The sequence below is a fragment of the Saccopteryx bilineata genome, chromosome 3, assembly GCF_036850765.1.
Source record: "Saccopteryx bilineata isolate mSacBil1 chromosome 3, mSacBil1_pri_phased_curated, whole genome shotgun sequence".
Classification (NCBI taxonomy): domain Eukaryota; kingdom Metazoa; phylum Chordata; class Mammalia; order Chiroptera; family Emballonuridae; genus Saccopteryx; species Saccopteryx bilineata.
The window spans coordinates 302,693,722-302,712,779 of NC_089492.1; the positions used below are offsets into that span (position 1 = coordinate 302,693,722).

Below are 19,058 nucleotides of genomic sequence, written 5' to 3' on the forward strand. Positions count from 1 at the left end.
TCCCCCTTTCTAGTCCTTCCACAGGGTCCTTGGGGGAAGTCCCAACACTCAGCCCTGGCCCTGTCCCCCTGTCCCACCCTTTTCTGCTCCTCCTCCCTGTCTGCCCTATCAGACTAGGGGCCCCCTAGGGCAGGGCAGGGCCTGATTATCTCTGTACTCCCAGCATCTCAGAGCACTTGGCCTGGCACCTGGGAGACCTCAGGAAATACTTGTTGAGCCAAAGATGGTTAACCACTAAATGCTGTCCCTTCTTCATTCTCAGTGACCCACCCCAACTCCCCCCACAGCCCTTGCTCAGCTTATGCCATCCCTGTCCCACAGAACCGACCACATGCCAGGGGCTTCTCTGAACACTCACATCTGATCCTGCCCTCTGCCTGCTCAAAGCTCTTCTGGATTTCTCTTGCTACCCTTAGAACCTCTCAACTTAGAACCCCAGTACTTTCGAATCTGCCATCTATCTGCTTCTCTGGGCTTACCTCCTGCCCCACCTTGTCCCTCAGTGTCCCCAAACCATGAGCACTGTCCCCATGCAGCACGTTGTTCCACTCCTCCAGGGCTTTGCCCCAAAGCTTTCCTACCTGGCCGACTCCTACTCATCCATTTGAAACCCTTGCTGGGCGTGATGTTCTCCAGAAAGTCTCCCTAAGTGCTGCCCACTCCTGGCAGCTGGTCACTGCATTCTCTGTCAAGGTGCTCACTGTCTTTGTTACAGCACCAATTGCCCTGCCTGGACTGTGTTTTTTGACAGCTCTCCCATAAGGTCTGCTTCAGTTTCCTCTCCAGGGATCCCAATTCTAGCACATTATTTGCCTAGTACATTAGTAGAGGTGCAAAAATGTCAACGAGTGAATGAATGGCTGAATGAATGAGTGACATGAATCTCGAAGTTCCCAGTGTCCCTCCTGCACAACAGACACCATGCCTGTGCTTTAGGATTTGTGGAATTATCTGCTTTCTCCCACGAGTGCGAATTTCAAGAGTCAGTGCCTGTGTTTGATGCTGAATTGCAGTGCATCTCTGCCTCTCTCATCTGAGTTCCTGCCTTGCCTTTGTACACTATTCACGTTGCACTCCTGCTGACAGCCATTCTTTCCATGGCTCCCCACCGCCCTCAGAACAAAACCTAAACTCCCAGCCTAACCTACAAGTCCCTGAGAAGTCTGGCCCTGTCTATATGTCTCCAGTCTCACCCTGTTTCAGGTGCGCCTGGATCAGGACTCCATAGCTTTCCCTGGAAGCTCCTCCGGTCCTGCCCCAGAGCCCTTGTATATGTTCTCTGTCTGAAACTTCCTCCGAGCTTCACCTGGCTGCTTCTTGTCATCCTATCTCTGTAAGCTAAAACATCCCTTCCTTTTAAATTGGGTTAAGCACCCCCTAACGGAGCATTTTGGACTTTTCCTATGTCCTAACTGTAATGTACTGTTTGTAGACTCAAATCCTTGTTCGATGCACAAGATGTAAACTCTACGAGGACGGTAGGGACCCTGTCTGTTTTCCTCCCTTCTATAGGCTCAGCATTCAACCCAATGCCAACACTTCAGTACAGAAATAAATTACTGGTAACGGCTGAACAAGTCACTCTCTGTGCCTGTTTATATCTTTGGCAGTGTCATCCTGGTACACAGCAGGTGCTTAATAAACCTTTGTGGAATGAATGGAAAAGTGAATGAGTGTCCACATCCCTACCTTGTCACTCCGTCTTTTCACATCCCGTTTCTTCACCTGTCTCTTTATAGAGAGCATATATATAGTTTGTAGGTATAACTATATATTTGTGTGTTATGGGCCCCTCTCCAGGAGTTGGGCTGGGCTGGGAGACCCTCCCTCCCCCCGCCCCGCCCCCACATGCACACAGAAAAACATTAAAAAGAAAACATCTCAAAACTTCAAAAAACACCACAGCCCTCCCCCCCACCCAACCCCACAAAAAATAAAACACGGCGCTTCCTCACACGGCCCCTTCCTTTTCCTTCCCTTCCCCCTCCCTTGAGGTCCCTGATCCGAGAGTGAGGAGCGCTCCCCCACGCCTGGGTGGGAGGGGGCGCTGGGGGGAAGGCCAAGCAGTCTCCATCCAGCGCGCTCACCCGGAAAGAGGGGACGGCCCGACCCCCGGCAGCCTCGTTGCACGCGCGCCCGCGCACGCGCCCTGGTGCCCCCCCGCGCTCCCCTACACCGGCGTGGTTTTCCTGTTGAGAGTGTTGGTGTTGGAGGCGGCGGCCTCCTTGGCCAGGGTCCCGGGGGCGGGCGCCGTGGGTGCAGGCGGGGCGGGCGCGGGGGCAGCAGGCGGCCCGGTGACGGTGACCGTGACGCCGCCACCCGCCTCCTTGGGGAAGGTGTTATGCAGCGTGAGGAAGCCGGACGCCCCCCCGCGGTCCCGCTCGGCGCCCGCCCCTCCGCCGCCGCCTCCGGCGCCCCCGGCCGCGCTGCCGAACGCCCCTCCGCCGCCGGCCCCCGCCAGCCCCGCCGCCACGCTGCCCTTGGACGGGTCGCGGCTGAGTGTGTACATGGAGATGTCCGTGGAGGCGAAGCCCGGGCCCCCGGCGCCACTGGGAGACGCGTCCCGCGACGGCGACGGCTCGCTGGAGCGGGAGCTAGAGCGGGAGCGGCGGCGGTAGCGGAAGCGGTAACTGGGCAGACGGAGGATGGCCGAGGGGCCGCTCCCGCCACTGCCGCCCGCGCCCCCGCCGGCCTTGAGCAGGTCCGAGCGTGACTGGCAGTGCGCCTCGCGGCTGCGCTCGATGTAAATGTTGACGGCTAGCACACCGATCACCTCGGCCAGGATGAACGACAGCCCGCCGAAGTAGAAGGACCAGCCGTACGAGTAGTGGTTCTTCTTCTCCTCGTCCCGCTTCGGGCCGGGCTCGCCCGCGTTGGCCGAGATGTACACGATGACTCCAATGATGTTGCTCAGGCCTGGGCGGGGATGGTCAAACGGGAGCCTCTAGGCCACCCCGGCCCCGCCCCGCCCCGCCCTAGATCCCGCCCCCGCGCGCCTAAGCCCCTCCCCCGATTGTACAGGCCCTGCCCTAGTGATCTGAGCCCGGTCCCAGGTGGTCTAACCTCCTACCCAGCTGGTCAGGACCCGACCGCAGGTAGCCTAGGACGTGCCCCAAATGGTTCAGACTCCGCCCCGTAAGGTTCAAGTCCCGTCCCAGGATAGCTGAGGCCCCGCCCCCCAGCCTAGGCCACACCTCAGGGTCCAGATCCCACCAGGCCCTAACATCACCATTAACGTATGCACCTGGGTTTCCCACCCTCTGCTAGTTTAACCTCTTAATGAGCTAATCCCCCTCCGAGTCTCTAGGCCCTGGCTGACCTAAAGTCTTCTTTTCATGATTATCATCCCAGTCTGGTTAACTCTTCTAGGTCCTCCCCCTGCTGGTCTAAAATTCATCCTTATTAGAGCAGGTCCCATTTCTACTCTAAGTTCAGCCTTTGGATTGCCTGACACTATTCCCCGAGTGTCTAAGCCGGGCTCCTCCCTGGTCTCAGGTCTAGCAAGCTCTGCCCCCTTAATATCTTGATCCATCTCTAAAGTTTCTTTTGCTCCTCATGATAAATCCTGCCCCACCTCTTCAAAAAAGCTCTGCGTCCCCCTCCCCCGGAACTTCGCAGCACTACTCATTCCGGGTAGAAAGGGAATCTTACCGCTTAACGAATGCCTCCCTTGGGGATTGGTCTGAAGGTTTGCCAGGACCAGCCCCTTCCTGGATCTGCTTGGGTCTAAGGTCCCAGCGTCTAAAGTAGGCTCCGCCCCATCTGCTTCTAACTCACTCTCTCCTCCACTGCCTGGTCTCCTACTGCCCAGTCCCGCCCCTGTACCTTCAAGACCCCTAATCACGTCTCACGGTCCAAGCCCCTCCCCTCCCGTCGCCAGAAACGTGAGTTTTGAAACCTAAACTCTCCGCATCGCATATTACGCGCTAGATACCCGTCTGTGCTGGGTTCGCGCTCCAGGAAACGGCGCGAAAGCGACACCTACCTTGCCCAGTGGGTGGCGATGGAGCTTGGGAAGAGCCTAGGCAGGCTCGGGGCCCCAGGGGACGTCCGGGGCAGGGTGGCTTTGCACACACAACCACACACACACGTGGCGGCGTATGTGGGCCGCCCCCTCTCTCTGCCTCTCACCTGCTGCCACGAACAGGATTCCTGCGCCCAGAATGATGTTCCGCTTGGACTTGTAGACCCGGGAGGCCGCCACGCACACGCCCCCAAGCAGCAGCAGGATGGCGCTGAGGATGGGGAAGATGCTGGAGGCCCGGACGACTCCTGCGAGGGAGCAAGGAGGGGATGGGGAGGAAAAGGGACAGGGTGGGCTTCAGGGCGGTCAGACGCAGACGCGGGCGCCCCCGGCGCTGCTCCTCCAGCCTCCTTTCGCCTCCACTTGTCCCTCCTTCTCCAGTTTTCCCTCTCTGCCTGTGTTCTGGTTATTTCATTCATTGCCTCCTTCTCCTTTTTAACATTTTTCTATTTCTCGGTCTGATTTCCTTTTTCTTTCTTCCTCGGTCTATTTTTCTCTCTCCTGGCATTTTTTTCTTCTCCTTATTTCCCTAAACCACTCTCTCGCTCTTTCTCTGAACTTCTTTATTTCTGTGAGTCTCTCCCTTTCTTTTTCCTTCTCCCATGATTCATCTCTTTATGCGTCTTTTTAAAAAAATTTCTCAAGATTCCTCTATCAGACCTTATTATTTTTCTCTCCCTCCTGCTCTCCTTTCTGCCTGGCTTTATCTCTCCCTCCCTTCTTTCCATCACCTCCACCACCCCTTTGCTGTTTGGCTTTATTTATAGCTCCGGATTTCTCTTCTCTTTTTCTCCTTCTCCCTTCCTCAAGTCTCGCTCCCACCCTGCAGTCCTTTCCACCCACCCCCCAAACGCTGGGCAAACAGATTTTGCGATCTCTGAGCCCATCAGATGCCATAGCCAATCATAATTCAGGATTTGCCGCATTCTCGGGGTAGCTACCAATCGCATAACAGACTTCCCCAGCTCGCTCCAAGAGTGGCCAGTCGGCGCCACAGATTGCTTCACAGCCCGGGGCGCAGCGGCCAATCCCAGCCCAGGAACGACAACCAGTCATAGTTTGAGTTGCCGCCAGTGCCCAGGGCAGCAGGGCGGCCAATAAGCTCCCATAATGCCCCTTAGCCCTCCCGGAGGTGAGAGGAGGGGGCGGGCGAGAGACCACTGCGCCAATCCGGGGCCAGAGGATCTCAGTATCTGAACTTGGATTAGCTGGCACACTCATCTCTGTATGTCGATCTAACTGCCGGCTCCTCTCCCGCCCACCAGCCTCCCCGGCCCCTCCCCCTCCCCGCCCAGAGCACACAGACACCCCAATCTGTCCCGACCCCAACATACGGAGCAGATACTCCGCGCTGTCATGGTCATAGTCAGTGTCCTCGGGGAAATGGTTGATCTTCACGCAGACGCCTCTTTTCAACCCTGGAGGGGGACGGACGGAGGTGATGGTGTGGAGGGGACTTAAGAGTTGGGGGAATGCCCTGTGGAAGAAATCCCACCCCTTTCCCCAACTCCCCCTCTCTGAGTTGATTGGGAGGCAGAAAGTCCTGGCTCCTCAGCCTGTCCCAGCCTCTGGGACAAATTTTCAACCTCTCTGGCCTCAATTTCTTTACCAGTTAAAAAAAAAAAAAATCCAAAATCAATAAAAGGCCACAAGGACCCTTGCTCTGAAACCTGGGCTAGGACATCAGCCTCTCTGGCCTTCTGTTTCCCTCTCTATAAGATGTCAGTTTCAACAATGTCAAGGCACCCTTCTTTCTAACTCTGAACTAGGTGACTGAAAATGCGTGGAATAATGAAGGAGGCTGCAGAGGGCGAGGAAGGCTACATTTCCCGAGAGGCCCTTTGAAGTCTTGAGTCCATCTGAGGGGGGAACAGCCCTGGTGGTTCGTGAGAGTTGTAATCTTTTCAATACTGTGTTTAAGGAGGATTCCCAGCGTCTTACCTGGAATCCCTCGGAAGGGGATGAATGATCAGAGCAAACAGGCACACGAGGGGGTATGCCTCTAGAGCTCATGTAGTCCCATACCACACGTCCCCCTAGAATCCTATCCTCAAGTCCTGGACCTCACACCCTTTGGGAACCTATCATCTCATTTCTGAGGGACAGGTCCTGTTCTACCACATAGCGGGAGATTGACATATACATAAGCATGAAGATAAATACAGTTTAGTTTCCTTGATTCTCCAGGCTCCTTCCAAACTCCAGGCTGCCAGACAGTCCACTCACATTCTTCACTGATGACAACTTACCCCGCAAGTGGGCAGCTCACGGGGCACCTCCTTGAGGAAGCTTTCCCTGGGCTCCTGCACGCGCACATGCACTCACTCCTCCCGCTAAAGTTGGGTCCAGTTCCCCTTCTGGGGTGCAGCGGCTCCCTGGGCTACCCCCTTTCTGGCATGCATCAGGTTGATTTATGGGTTTCTTCTTAGCAAGCTGAGAGTTTCTGCAAGGTGGGGGGAGGGGGACGCATGGGGTCTGATTCTTCTGTGTACCCTTAGCATTGTATGGCACAAAGGAGGCCTCAAGAAATGGGTGTCCAATGAATGAATGAAGAAAAAAGGAAAGAATGAATGAAGATTAAATGAATGAATGAATATAAGAAGAGCAGAAGGAGAGATTCAAGGCAAAAGATGGCAGGAAAAGGAATGGTGATAACGACAAAGATTGGGAAGAAGGAATATAAGGCAGTGAGTGAGTAATGCCACTAAAAGCTAACATTATTAAGTGTTTCCTGGGTAGATGAACTCATCCAGAGCTTCCCAGAGGCCCATGAAATAGGTAATGTTATTGGTGGTGTGCAGTGGCCAGACATTGGGAAATGAAATCCCACTGCTTGATGATGAAGCCTGACTCCGTCACATCCTTATTTATTCTGTGACCTTGTGGGCACTACTTAGGTCACTTTACTCCAGTTCCTTCACCTAAAAAGGGGGGAAATAAGACCTCCCTTAAGGGGTTGTTGTGAGGATTCAATTCAGGTAGAGATTTAACACTTTACCTAGATCACAATGAAGTGCTCAGTCATTATCAATCGACATACCCATTGTCCAGATGAAGAGACAAAAGCACAAAAAGGTTTCATCAGTTCACAGCTGATGGATGGTGAAAGCAGACTCAAACACACAGCAGTTTGCCTTACTGGAATGTAAGCATATGAACTGTTGACCACTGTATCCCCAGCACCTGGCACATACTTAATACCTGATAAATATTTTTATGGGCCCTGGCTGCTTTGCTCAGTGGTAGAGCATCGGCCCAGAGTGTGGAAGACCCTGGTTTGATTCCCTGCCAGGGCACACAGGAGAAGCATCCATCTATTTCTCCACCCTTCCCCCTCTCCTTTCTCTCTATTTCTCTCTTCCTCTCCCACAGCCAAGGCTCCATTGGAGCAAAGTTGGCCCGGGTGCTGAGGATGGCTCCATGGCCTCTGCCTCAGGTGCTAGAATGGCTCCAGTTGCAACAGAGCAACGCCCCAGATGGGCAGAGTATCGCCCCCTAGTGGGCATGCCTGGTGGATCCCAGTCGGGCGCATGCAGGAATCTGTCTCTCTGCCTCCCAGCTTCTCACTTCAGAAAAATACAAAAAAAATAAATATATATAAATAAAAATAAATAAATATATTAAAAATAATATATATATTTATGAAAGAATGATTGGCCCTGGCTGGGTATCTCAGTTGGTTAGAGCATTGTCCCAATACACCAAGGTTGTTGGTTTGATCCCCAGTCAGGGCACATATAAGAATCAATCAATGGATGCATAAGTAAATGGAACAACAAATCAATGTTTCTCTCCCTCTAAAAATCAATTTTGAAAAAAGATTCCATTAAAAGAAAAAAAATTATTAAATGGGCCAACAAGCACAAGAAAAGATACTCACCATTATTAATCACTAGGGAACTGCAAATCAAAACCACAATGAGAAACTACCTTGTAACCATTAGGATGACTAATATAAGAAAGAAAAAAGAAAAAAAAGAAACAAGTGTTGGCAAGGATATGGAGAAATTGGGACCCTTGTGCACTATTGGTTGGAATGTTAAATGGTGGAGTTGATATGAAAAATAGTATGGAGGTTTCTCAAAAAATAATAATAAAATAAAAACAGAATTACTAAATGATCCAGCAACTCCACTTTTGGCTATACACTAAAAATAATTGAAAGTGAGGTCTCTAAGAAATATTGGTACACCCATTTTCCTTTTATCCTTCTCTCTTTCTCTCTTTCTTCCTTCCTTTCTTTCTTTTTTGAGAGAGAGATGAGAGGCATCAACTCATAGTTGCAGCACTTTAGTTGTTCATTGATTACTTCTCACATGTGCTTGTGGGGGGGGGGACTCCAACTGAGCCAGTGACCCCTTGCTCAAGCCAGTGACCTTGGGCTCAAGCCAGTGACCCTGCACTCAAGCTGGTGAGCCTGTGCTCAAACCAGAGACCACGGGGTTTCAAACCTGGAACTTCAACATTGAAGGTTAATGCTCTATCCACTGCACCACCACTGGTCAGGCAGTACACCCATTTTAATAGCAGCATTATTAACAATAGTCAAAGCAACCCAAGTGTCCATAATTGATGAATATGACTTATACATTCAGTGGAATATTATTCAGTTGTAAAAAGGAAGGAAATTCTGACATACACTACAACATGGATGAACCTTGAAGATATAACGTTAAGTAAAATAAGCCAGTTACCAAAGTACAAATGATTCCACTTCTATGAGGTGCCTAGCAGAAACAAATTCAGAAAGACAGAAAGTAAAATGGTGGTTGCCAGGGGCAGGGGAACCAGAAATGGGGAGTTATTGTTTAATGGGGTCAGAGTTAAAGTTTTACAAGATAAAAAGAGTTCTGGAGATGGATGATGGTGATGGTTGCACAACAGTGTAAATTACTTAACACCACTAAACTGTACCCTTAGACATAATTAAAATGATCAGTTTTATGTAATGTGCATTTTATATATTTTTTTAAAAATTAGTGAATAAATGAATGTACACTCTCAAATGCAAACTCTTGCCAGTCAGCACATCCATTACAGAGTGGTAGGTAAGACGGGGGATTCAAGTACTCTGCTTTCTGGAAGGGGATCACAGAACTTCTCTCACACTGACAATTCAGTGGGATTGAATGTGAACAGCACAGGACACACAGACTTTTCTGGTAGAACGACAGTAATGAAAACAAGCACTTCCTGAGAGCTAACCGCACACCAGGCTCTTCTCCAATCCATTGACAGCTAGTAATGCACTCAGTGCTTAGGATTAACCCTAGGGGTAGTATGAGGCAATAACTGCCCCCCCCCCCCAGATGAGGAAACCGAGGCATGGAATTAAAAAAGCTGCTGAGTTCCATGTGGCTCAGGTCACAGGAAGAGAGGCAGGAGGACTGGGCTTCAGGGCCCAGGGGAGCACAGCAGTGTTGGTGGCTACAAGCACAGGCTCTGGACTCATATGCCAGGGCTGCTACTTCCCGGCTGTGTGGCTTTGGGACTTGAACGGCCTCATAGGCTCAGTTTCCTCGTTTCAAAAATGAGGATGATGTGTGTGCCCTGGCCGGGTAGCTCTGTTGATTAGAGTGTCATCCTGAAACACGAAGGTTGAAGGTTCGATCTCTAGTCAGGGCACATACAGAAAGAGATCCATGTTTCTGTCTCTCTCTCTCTCTCTCCCCCTTACTCTCTCTAAAATTAATTTTTTTAAAAAAATTAAAATAATGATACGACCTTATAGGGTTTGATAAGAATTCAATGAACCCTGGCTAGGTAGCTTAGTTGGTTAGAACATCATCCTAATATCCCAAGGTTGCAGGTTTGATCCGGAGTCAGGGCACATACAAGACTCAACCATGCTGGACCAAGTGATTGCGCAGTGGATAGAGCAGCAGCCTGGGACTCTGAGGACCCAGTATTGAAACCCTGAGGTCGCCGGTTTGAGCGCAGGCCCACCAGCTTAAGCGTGGGGTCATGGGCTTGAGCTTGGGGTCATCAACATGACCCCATGATCGCTGGCTTGAGCCTAAAGGTCACTGGCTTGAGCAAGAGTTCACTAGCTGGGCTGAAGCCTGTCCCCCCACCCATCAAGGTACATATGATAAAGCAAAAAATGAACAACAACTAAGCTGCTGCAAGGATGAGTTGATGCTTCTCATCTCTCTCCCATCCTGTCTGTCTCTTTCACGCTAAAAAGAGAGAGAGAGAGAGAGAGAATCAATCAATGAATGTATAAATAAGTGGAACAACACATGGATGTCTCTGACCCCTTCTCTCTCTCTAAAATCAATCAATCAATAAATCTTTTTTAAAAGAATTCAGTGAAACACACAGTCAAGCACAAGACACATGGGAGTCATGGGGCCATAACCCGATTGGGATGGGAGAGCTCTCCATGTGCAGCAACGGCAGTGATGTGTCCTCGACTCTCCCCCAGGACCTGCCTAGGTCCCGGTGAAGAGGGCGCAGGTGAGATGACTCACTTCCCCTTTCTGGCCACCAGCCTCCTGCCCTGACCAACACAAGTGATAATAACACCCTCCCAGCCTGACCTGTGGTGGCATAGTGGGTAAAGCGTTGACCTGGAACGCTGAGGTCACTGGTTCAGAAACCCCAGGCTTGCCCGGTCAAGGCACATAGGGAAGTTGATGCTTCCTGCTCCTCCCCCTTCTCTCTCTTTCTATCACTCTCTCTCTCTCTTCTTTCTAAAATAAATAAATTTTAAAAATTTTAATTAAAAAAATAACACCTTCCCCTTGTGCAGTTGGGAGGACTCAACGAGATAATACGGCATGTGAGGTGCAGAGCACAGGGGCTGTGCACAATTGGCTTGAGTTAATGGTCTCTGGGTCCAGGTCATTGTGTCCTAACAAAGCACCTGGGACAGTAGCTGACATTTCCAGCAAAGGGCTAGACCCACAGAGATACCACCAGCCCCAGATAGCTCTCGGACACTTGAAATGTCACAAATGAGATGTGCTATGAGGGTAAAATACTCACTGATTTCAGACTTAGTATGAAAAAAAAAAGCATGACATTTCATTAGTCTTTTTTATATTGATTGAATGTTAAAATGTTATTTTGGCTCTGCTTGGTTAAGTCAAATATATTGTTAACCTTTATATAAATATCTTATATTGTATAAATGATATTCATTGAACTTTTTCCTGTTTGTTTTCATGTAGCTACTAAAATGATTTAAATCATATGGAGAGCTCATGTGAGGTTTCTATTGGGCAGTGCTAGGTGGGAGGCTGGGACTTCTGGATTCCCAAGGAGGAGGGGTTCAGGGTCACCCGAATTCCAAATAATAATAATAATAATAACAACAAAATATAAACTACACAATTAAGTCCTGACTCTGTGCTAGTCTTTAGATACCAAAGGAACTCATTGACTCCACAGTACTGTGGTGAGAGGCTAGTCTAATCCCCATTTCACAGATGAAAGAATGAGGCACGGAGAGGTTTACTTTTCAGCCCCAGGTCACCCTGCTGTATGGGGCACACAGGCAGCAAACCCAGTCCCTGCATTCTACAGCATCCCTCAGAGATGGGGGTGGACCCCAAGAATTCCCCAGGGGGACGGGGAGACACAACACCTTCAAGAACAAGAGCCTCCGGCCTGACCAGGCGGTGGCGCAGTGGATAGAGCATCGGACCAGGATGCGGAGGACCCAGGTTCGAGACCCCGAGGTTGCCAGTTTGAGCGTGGGCTCATCTGATTTGAGCAAAAAGAGCTCACCAGCTTGGACCCAAGGTCGCTGGCTTGAGCAAGGGGTTACTCGGTCTGCTGAAGGCCCACGGTTAAGGCACATATGAGAAAGCAATCAATGAACAACTAAGATGTCGCAACAAAAAACTGATGATTGATGTTTCTCAGCTCTCTCTGTTCCTGTCTGTCTGTACCTATCGGTCCCTCTCGCTGACTCTCTTTCTGTCTCTGGAAAAAAAAAAAAAAAAAAAGAACAAGAGCCTCCAGGGGACCGGTGCCTCCACTCCTGCCTCCCTGATGGGCTGAAGGCTGGTGTACAGGTTACTTTGTTCTCTTTAGGAAACAAAACAGAGCTGGATTCAAATCCAGACTCTATCACTTTATCAGCTGTGTGACCTTAGGACAGTCGCTTCACTTCTCTGAGCCTCGGCTTCCATTTCTGGTGGGTAAGTATATAATTGGACACTGGACACGCAGCCCAGGGTTCTCGCGAGCATTCAGTGACAAGTGAATGACAATGATGCTGACAATAAATCCAGCCTGCGTTTCCCCGCCGCCTCCTCCATAAAAACGGTTTCTTCCTTTGGCCTCCTGGACACCCACCTGCCTCCTTTGCCCCAAACCTCTGTGACCACGCCTTCCTTAGCCCCGCCTTCCTCAGCTTCCTCACCGGCCTCTTCTTGTCTCTCAAACTGCTTTTTCCATAGTGGACTAGCTCAGGGGGCAGCCCTTCAACCAGTGTTTTGGTTACTGTCCCTTCTCCTTCCCTAGATGACCTCCTCTGTCCACAGGTCATGAGCCCCCATTTGTGTCTCCGGCCCAGACTGTCCCCTGAACTCCGGCCTCTCGTCAGATTGCTGACTGCTTAGATCATGGCTCCCCAAACCGTGGCCCACGTGCCAAACCCAGCGAGGAATGGATTCTCTCTCTCTCTTTTTTAAAAATGACTGAAAAAATATCAAAAGAGATTATTTCAAGGCACGTGAAAATGAGATAAAATTCAGATGTTAGTGTCCATCAGTGAGCTTTTGAAACACAGCCACGGCCACTCACTCACGCGTTGTCTGTGGGTGTTTTCAGAGGTGGCTGAGATAGGGACTACACTCCACCAAGGTGAAATATCTGGCACGTTACGGGATTTTTACCATGCTGACCCTTGCCCTAGAGGATATCTCTAATAGGCAGGTTAAATTTAACACGTCCCAAACTGAGCTTCTGATAGCAGTTCCTTATAATAAATTAGATGAGAGAAACAAAAGTAATTAAAATATTGACTGGCGTGGTAGTGAACACAGAATACGGTGTAGAGAGACGTGTTGTAGGACTGGGCACCTGAAACCTGTATAATTATGTTGACTAGTGTCAACCTAATAAATTCAATTTAAAAAAAACAACAACAAAAAACCCCACCGCCTGACCTGTGGTGGTGGCAGTGGATAAGGCGTTGACGTGGAACACTGAGGTCACTGGTTCGAAACCCCAGGCTTTTCTGGTCTACGCACATTCAAGAAACAACTATGAGGTGATGCTTCCTGCTCCTCCCCCCCCCTTTTTTTCTCTTTCTCTCCACTCTCTAAAATCAATAAATAAAATCTAAGAAAAATAAAAATAAATAACCCTGCTTATGAACACCCCTCCCACCCACTCCCATTCTCAGGTGCTCAGGGCACAAGCTTAGAGCAGTGATTCTCAAATAGGGGAAAGTATATTTCTAGTCTAGAGACAGTTGACAAAATTTTGATTGGCAACACTCTCTCTGCCTGGGGGCTTAGGTCAGAGCCTTTGCTTTGCCTCTTGCTACAACCCGAAGGGTGCTGTGCTCCCCCAGACACCCACGGGGCTCATCGCTCCCGCCTTCAGACTTCCGCATGTCACTGCAAAGTCTCCTCCTTGACAGTTTTACACAAGTGCCCTTTACACACTTCCATCTCCTTTGCTCTTGGCTCTAACACGCTGAATGTCTCGTTTATTTATCTCCCTTATTATCTGATTCTCCTTCTAGAATATAAGACATAGAAAAACAGGGATTTGGGGGGCATGGATGGATGGATGGATGGATGGCATTCTTACTCGATACCCTACGCTGCCCGCTGCCCGAGGGGTTTCAGGATGCAAGCCCACCCACTTGGCTCTGTGCCTGCTGCTCAGTCACACCAGTGAGTGACCCTAAAGCCAAATGCCCGCAGGGAGTAAGCAACTGAGAAAAATGGATGTGAGGCAATAGGGAGTGAAGGTGACTGCGGGGAAATAGAGACCCTCCCACCCCCATGCCTTATCCAAAGAAGCAGATGCTACTCAGATCTGACCAATCGTGGCCAAGGCAGACCCCCTCCCCCACCCCGTGTTGTCAGTTTCCGGCTCATTCAAAAGAAGCCGGAAAGCAGATTTTCCATGTGAAATCTCCCTATTTTTAAATGTTGGCAACCAATTCAGATTTTGGTTTCAGTTTAAAACACTCCACACACCAGCCCAAGCATATCTGCAAACCCCATCCATCAGACCTGCCTTGTTTTGGCTCTGCCCCATCCGCAGCTGGGTGACCTTGAGCAAGTGACTTAACCTCTCTGAGTTTCAGGCTACCTATTCCCAACAGGAGGGTGGCGCCCAACTCCTGGGATTAGAGGAGACGATAACATTCCCTGCTCATTCTGAGTGCTCAGCCCAACAAAGGAAGAAAGATGGAGAAAAAAAAAGGGATGAAAGAGAGAAGGGGGTTGGGGAATCTCAATCTTTTAAACTTCAAAAAGGGAACTTTGGTGTTGGCTAGTCCTACTGTTTCCTGTTGCAGTCGGGCTGGGAGAGAATCCCCAGGTAAAAAGATAACAGCGGGACAGATGCAGAGCGGCATCTCTACAAGAGTGGCCTCGACAGAGAGAGAGAGAGAGAGAGAGAGAGAGAGAGAGAGAGAGAGTAGGACCAGGGAAAAAACAGAGGTGGAAAGGAGATGAGTTGGAAGAGGAATGGGGTCTGGGAGGAGAAAGAGGGGAAGGCAAGCTGGGGGAGGCGGCGATGACACCGAGCCATCTGGAGGACAAGGGAGGACCAGGACAGGGTGGGGGGTTGGAAGAAACCCTGGTGGGGAAAGACAGGCAAGAGAAGGGAGAAAAGGGACGGGGGAGAAGAGAGGGCAAGAAGGGGGAGGGGCGTGGGCGTGGCCAGTGAGGCAGCAGGTTTAAGGGAAAAGCAACCAAAGTGAAGCAAAGAGATGGAGATAAGGAGAGGCCGGGAACGGGGCGGGAGAGGGCGCACGCAGAGAACTGGGTAGAATGTGGGAGAGAAAATAAGATAAGAGGTGCCCCCAGGTGGGGATTCAGAGGGGGGCCAGTTGGCAGAGAAGAGTTGAAAAGCTGGAGAGGGGCAGCAGGGTGCGCGTGAGCGGACCGGTAGGAGCAGCAGGACCACCCACGGAGACCACCCGGGAGACTCGGCAAAGGCGAGGAGAGAAGACCTGGAGGGGCGCAGCGGCCCCACCTACCTTCCAGGCAGCAGATCCTCCAAAGGCCCGAGTGGGTGAGGCCACCCGGGTCCTTCTTCTCGGAAGAGCCGCCCCCACGGTGGGGTGGCCCGTCGTCACCGGCTGTGAGGTTGGTGGTGTTGCAGATGAAGGCGCGCGTGTACAGCCAGTAGTCTGTGCTGATGGCGATGGTCATGAGGCCGAAGGCAGCGAAGGCGCCCACCGTGGTCAGTAGCACCTGCACCCCCTTCTCACACCACAGGCCCCTTTCCTCATTCCAGCGCTTCAGAGACTCCAGTTTGACCACGGGCAACCGGGGGGCCGCAGGCCACCACCGGGGCAGCGGGGGCGGGGCCGTGCCGGCGACTGGGGGGGTCACAGCACAGGCGGAAGTGAGGGGCCTGGGCCCTGCGGGGCTGGGGAGGGGCGGCGAGGACGAGGCTTGACCCGGAGGGGTCAGAGAGCGGCCATGGTCACCAGCTGGTAGAGGGCAGGGAGCGAGACAGAGAGAAAGGGTTAGAAAGTACCAGTACCTCTGCCCCCTCAAAAAAGAACCCCATTATTCCCTAGGTTGAACAAACTCCTTCCACTGTGCTTCCCACTGCCTCTCTGTCTACGACAACATCTGCCTCAGCTCAGGAAACTCTTCCCACCCAGCCCACTCCCAGAGGTACCCCTGCCATTCCTGACCCTCCAGGTCCCTCTTCCAGCCCCACCAGCTCCTCCCCTCCGGTCACTGTCCTGACCTGGGAAAAGCATTCCTCACTCCAGCCCCCAGTGCTTCCTCATCCTAAGGACCCCCTGTCCTCTTCCTCATTTCCCCCAAGACCCCCCTTACCATTCCCTCCTAGTCCCACCTCTTCCCCTACTAAGTCCTCTAAACAAGAAATATAAATCTCTCAATCTCTTCTCAGCTAAAAAAAAAAAAAGAGAAAGAAATCTGTCTTCCCAAAAAATCCTCACTGTTTGCACAACTCAGAAGGACCACATTACCCCCCCAAATAGGCTACCATTACCCCCCCCAAAAAAATAGATCCTCTGCCTGGCAATCCCCTTCCCCACATAGACTCTCTCTCTCTCTCTCTCTCTCTCTCTCTCTCTCTCTCTCTCTCTCTCGACCAAAGTTCTCAACCTCCAACCTACTTTGGAAAGATCACCAAAGGAGACCTTTGATACCTGAGTCCCACCAGAAAAATTCTGATGTTATGAGTCTATTCTGGTGTGGCCCAGAGCATCTTGGCTTTTCCAAGCTCCCTGGAGGATTTTAATGGACAACCAACAGCACATGAGCCCCACTGGTTTAGAAGAGTGCCCCCCATCGCCATCACCTCTCTGGTAACAGCTCCTCCTGTGTCCCTGGGACTGACTCCCCCTTCCCCCTTCCATGTCTTTGACTCAAGAAAATGCCCCACTCTTTCCTTTGCTTAAAGAAATCTTCCAAACCGAGGCCCCACCATCTATACAACTTAGATGAACTCATCATAACCATCACTTTCTCCTCCTTCATTAAGAAAATTTTTCTCCGAGAGCTCTGTCTCATTTCCTACGCACAGGAATCCCTCCCTCCAGACCCCCCAATTCCTCTCCACGCAGGATCTCCCAAGCTGTGAGCTGCATGCCCACTGCAGTCCAAGGAAATCTACCTCCCCCCAGCCCAACAGCCCCCACCTCCCATGCCTCTGCCCTTCCTCCATCTCCCACTGCCTACAGACTCCCCCCCAGGGCAGCCCTGGTGACCGCATCACATGAGATGGACCCCCCTCAACTCTAGGTCTCCCCAACTCCCCTAGACCTCCACTCTCTCTGCAAGGTACAGGAACTTCCCCCACCCCTGCCCGACCTCTCTCACAGCAGAGTCTCCTTCACTCAGCCCCTTCCCCTCGCTCTGACTCCCAGCATCTCTCCCTACTCAGGAAAGCCCCCTTCAAGCCCCCTAGGCTTCCCTTTTTGGGAAGACTCTTAGAACTCCCCCTGCTAATTTCACCTGTGCAGGAAGACACACTGAACACGCATTTTCTTCCAAATTTGATCAGATCCCTTCCACAGACGGCCTCTGAGAAAAATGGGATGCACAGGATGACAACTCCTCCTTCAGTTAGGAATAGTCCCCCCCCTCTGCCTCCTTCGTCCCTGTCCATTCAGCTTCCTCGGGCAGAGCGCTCCCACCACCACGCCCCCAGCCCTCCTTCCGGGCGGGTGTCCGTTCACCTGCTCCTACCACTCACTCTTTCCTACACTTCCTTCCCAAACCACGGTCAGAGGCACGAGCCTGGAAGCCATAGAGGAGGGGGAAACACCATGCTGGTCCCAGGACCAGGGTGACCTTGGCCTTTTCCACCCCAACAGCTGGCCCCCACTGGGTCTGCTCCAAGGAGAGGCTGCTGGAAAAGGTTGTCTAGGGGGTGTCTCCATGGCAACTGGGCCCAGTACCCCACACATGTGTTTCCTCCCCCATCTCGGCGCCTGCCTGCCCACACGCAGCCCCTACCCGGCTTTGCTCATCAGACTCTGGCCAACGACGCCCCCAGCCTCCCTCTCCGGGGCACTGGCCCCTTCCCCTCTCTCTGCGCTCCGGGCAGACACCAAGTTCCCTCTCCTCTGCTCCCCGGGCCTCTTCTCCCCCCTCCGGGCCCCCCACCGGAGCAGCTACCTCCACTGTCCTAGCACATTCGGGCTTCCACCTGGGTGAGCCTGCGACCCCAGGATGGACACGTCCCCCTGCTGGGCCCCCTACAATGCAGGTTCAGGACAGGATGGAAACGGGGGCTAAATGAGGGAAATTCTCCATCAAAAAAAAAAAAAGATGTGAGGATCTTTCATTTTGTCGTTCTGGGGGGCAAGCTGTTTGGCTTTAGGGACTGTTTCTTTAGTCCATCTGTCAGCGGCAGCAGATGAGAAGGGAGCAGGGGACCCCCAATGCTAAAGCTTCTGGATAGGACAGGGGTGACCATACCCTCTCTCTCCGAAGGGGACAGGCTCCGTCCTCCACAGTCAGGGGGTCACACAACCTGCCTTCTACCTCCACCCACCTCCGATTAATAAAAAGATCTGTCTCACCTCTGTTAACGATAGGTCAATTCTCCGATGCACTGGGGAGGGGACGAGGAGCCCCCCTGTCAGCACCCCCCCAGAAACACCCTGGGGTTCCCAGTTTTCACTGCTGCCCTCCCCCAGCAGCGAGGGACCCAGGCGTCCGACCTGGTTGGGGGGTGGAGATGAGGAGGCGGATGGGGGAGGGGGGTGCTGAGGGGGGAGGGGAGGCCGAGGGGCAGCTCTGAGCTTGGGCCCCGAGGGAATGGGGAGGAGGGGGCCGGGGTGGAAAAAAAAAAAGGTGAGGAGACAATTCGGTTCTCGTGTCGCTGGGTAAAGTGCGGAGCTGGAGGACGGAGAGGGAGGGAGGAAGGAGGGAGGGGGAGAGAGAGCCGCTGAGGATGGGGAGCCACGGAGAGGAGGTGGGGGAGGGAGCTGATTGGGGGGCAGGGTCCGGGTAGCAGAAGGAAGCTGGGGGGAAAGGGAGAGAGACCTGGAGAGGAAGGGAGAGAGACGAGGAGAAGTGGAAAGAGACCCTGAGACTGGGAAACAGAAAAGGGGGAGGAAGAAATTTGAGGGAGGCAGCGCTGGCAGCAGAAGGAAGTTGGAGAGAGACAGACAGACAGACACGGAGAGAAACATCCAGAGAGAGAAGGGGACAGAGACAGAGACCCAAAAAGAGACACCAAGAGACTGGGGGGAAGGTGGGGGATGGGGGAGGGTTGGGGTAAGGGAGACGATAGGGGGCAGGGTCTGGGTAACAGAAAGAAAGAAGAGACAGAGAGTCATCCAGAGAGGGGGAGGAGAGACAGATGGGGAAAGAGACACAGAGAGACAGACAGAGAG

At 52.1% G+C, this 19,058-nt stretch overlaps 1 protein-coding gene across 1 annotated transcript; it reads right to left on the bottom strand.

The window, feature by feature from the left end:
- Window positions 1–1,952: 1,952 nt before the first annotated feature.
- Window positions 1,953–17,220, bottom strand: CACNG8 (calcium voltage-gated channel auxiliary subunit gamma 8). The gene is made up of 5 exons (XM_066265244.1): window positions 17,167–17,220; window positions 15,204–15,662; window positions 5,359–5,442; window positions 4,132–4,272; window positions 1,953–2,916 (listed from the first exon to the last, which is right to left on the bottom strand). The coding sequence occupies exons 2-5, from the start codon at window positions 15,376–15,378 to the stop codon at window positions 2,171–2,173; spliced, it is 1,146 nt and encodes a 381-aa protein (XP_066121341.1). The 5' UTR covers window positions 15,379–15,662; window positions 17,167–17,220; the 3' UTR covers window positions 1,953–2,170.
- Window positions 17,221–19,058: the final 1,838 nt, after the last annotated feature.

Coding starts and splice junctions, on each gene's coding strand:
- CACNG8 (XM_066265244.1), bottom strand. CDS start 15,378: ATGACCATCGCCATCAGCACAGACTACTGGCTGTACACGCGCGCCTTC. Junction 4,273..5,358: donor CAGCGCGGAGTATCTGCTCC/GTATGTTGGGGT, acceptor GCTCCCTCGCAG/GAGTCGTCCGGGCCTCCAGC. Junction 2,917..4,131: donor AATCCTGTTCGTGGCAGCAG/GTGAGAGGCAGA, acceptor ATCCCCGCCCAG/GCCTGAGCAACATCATTGGA.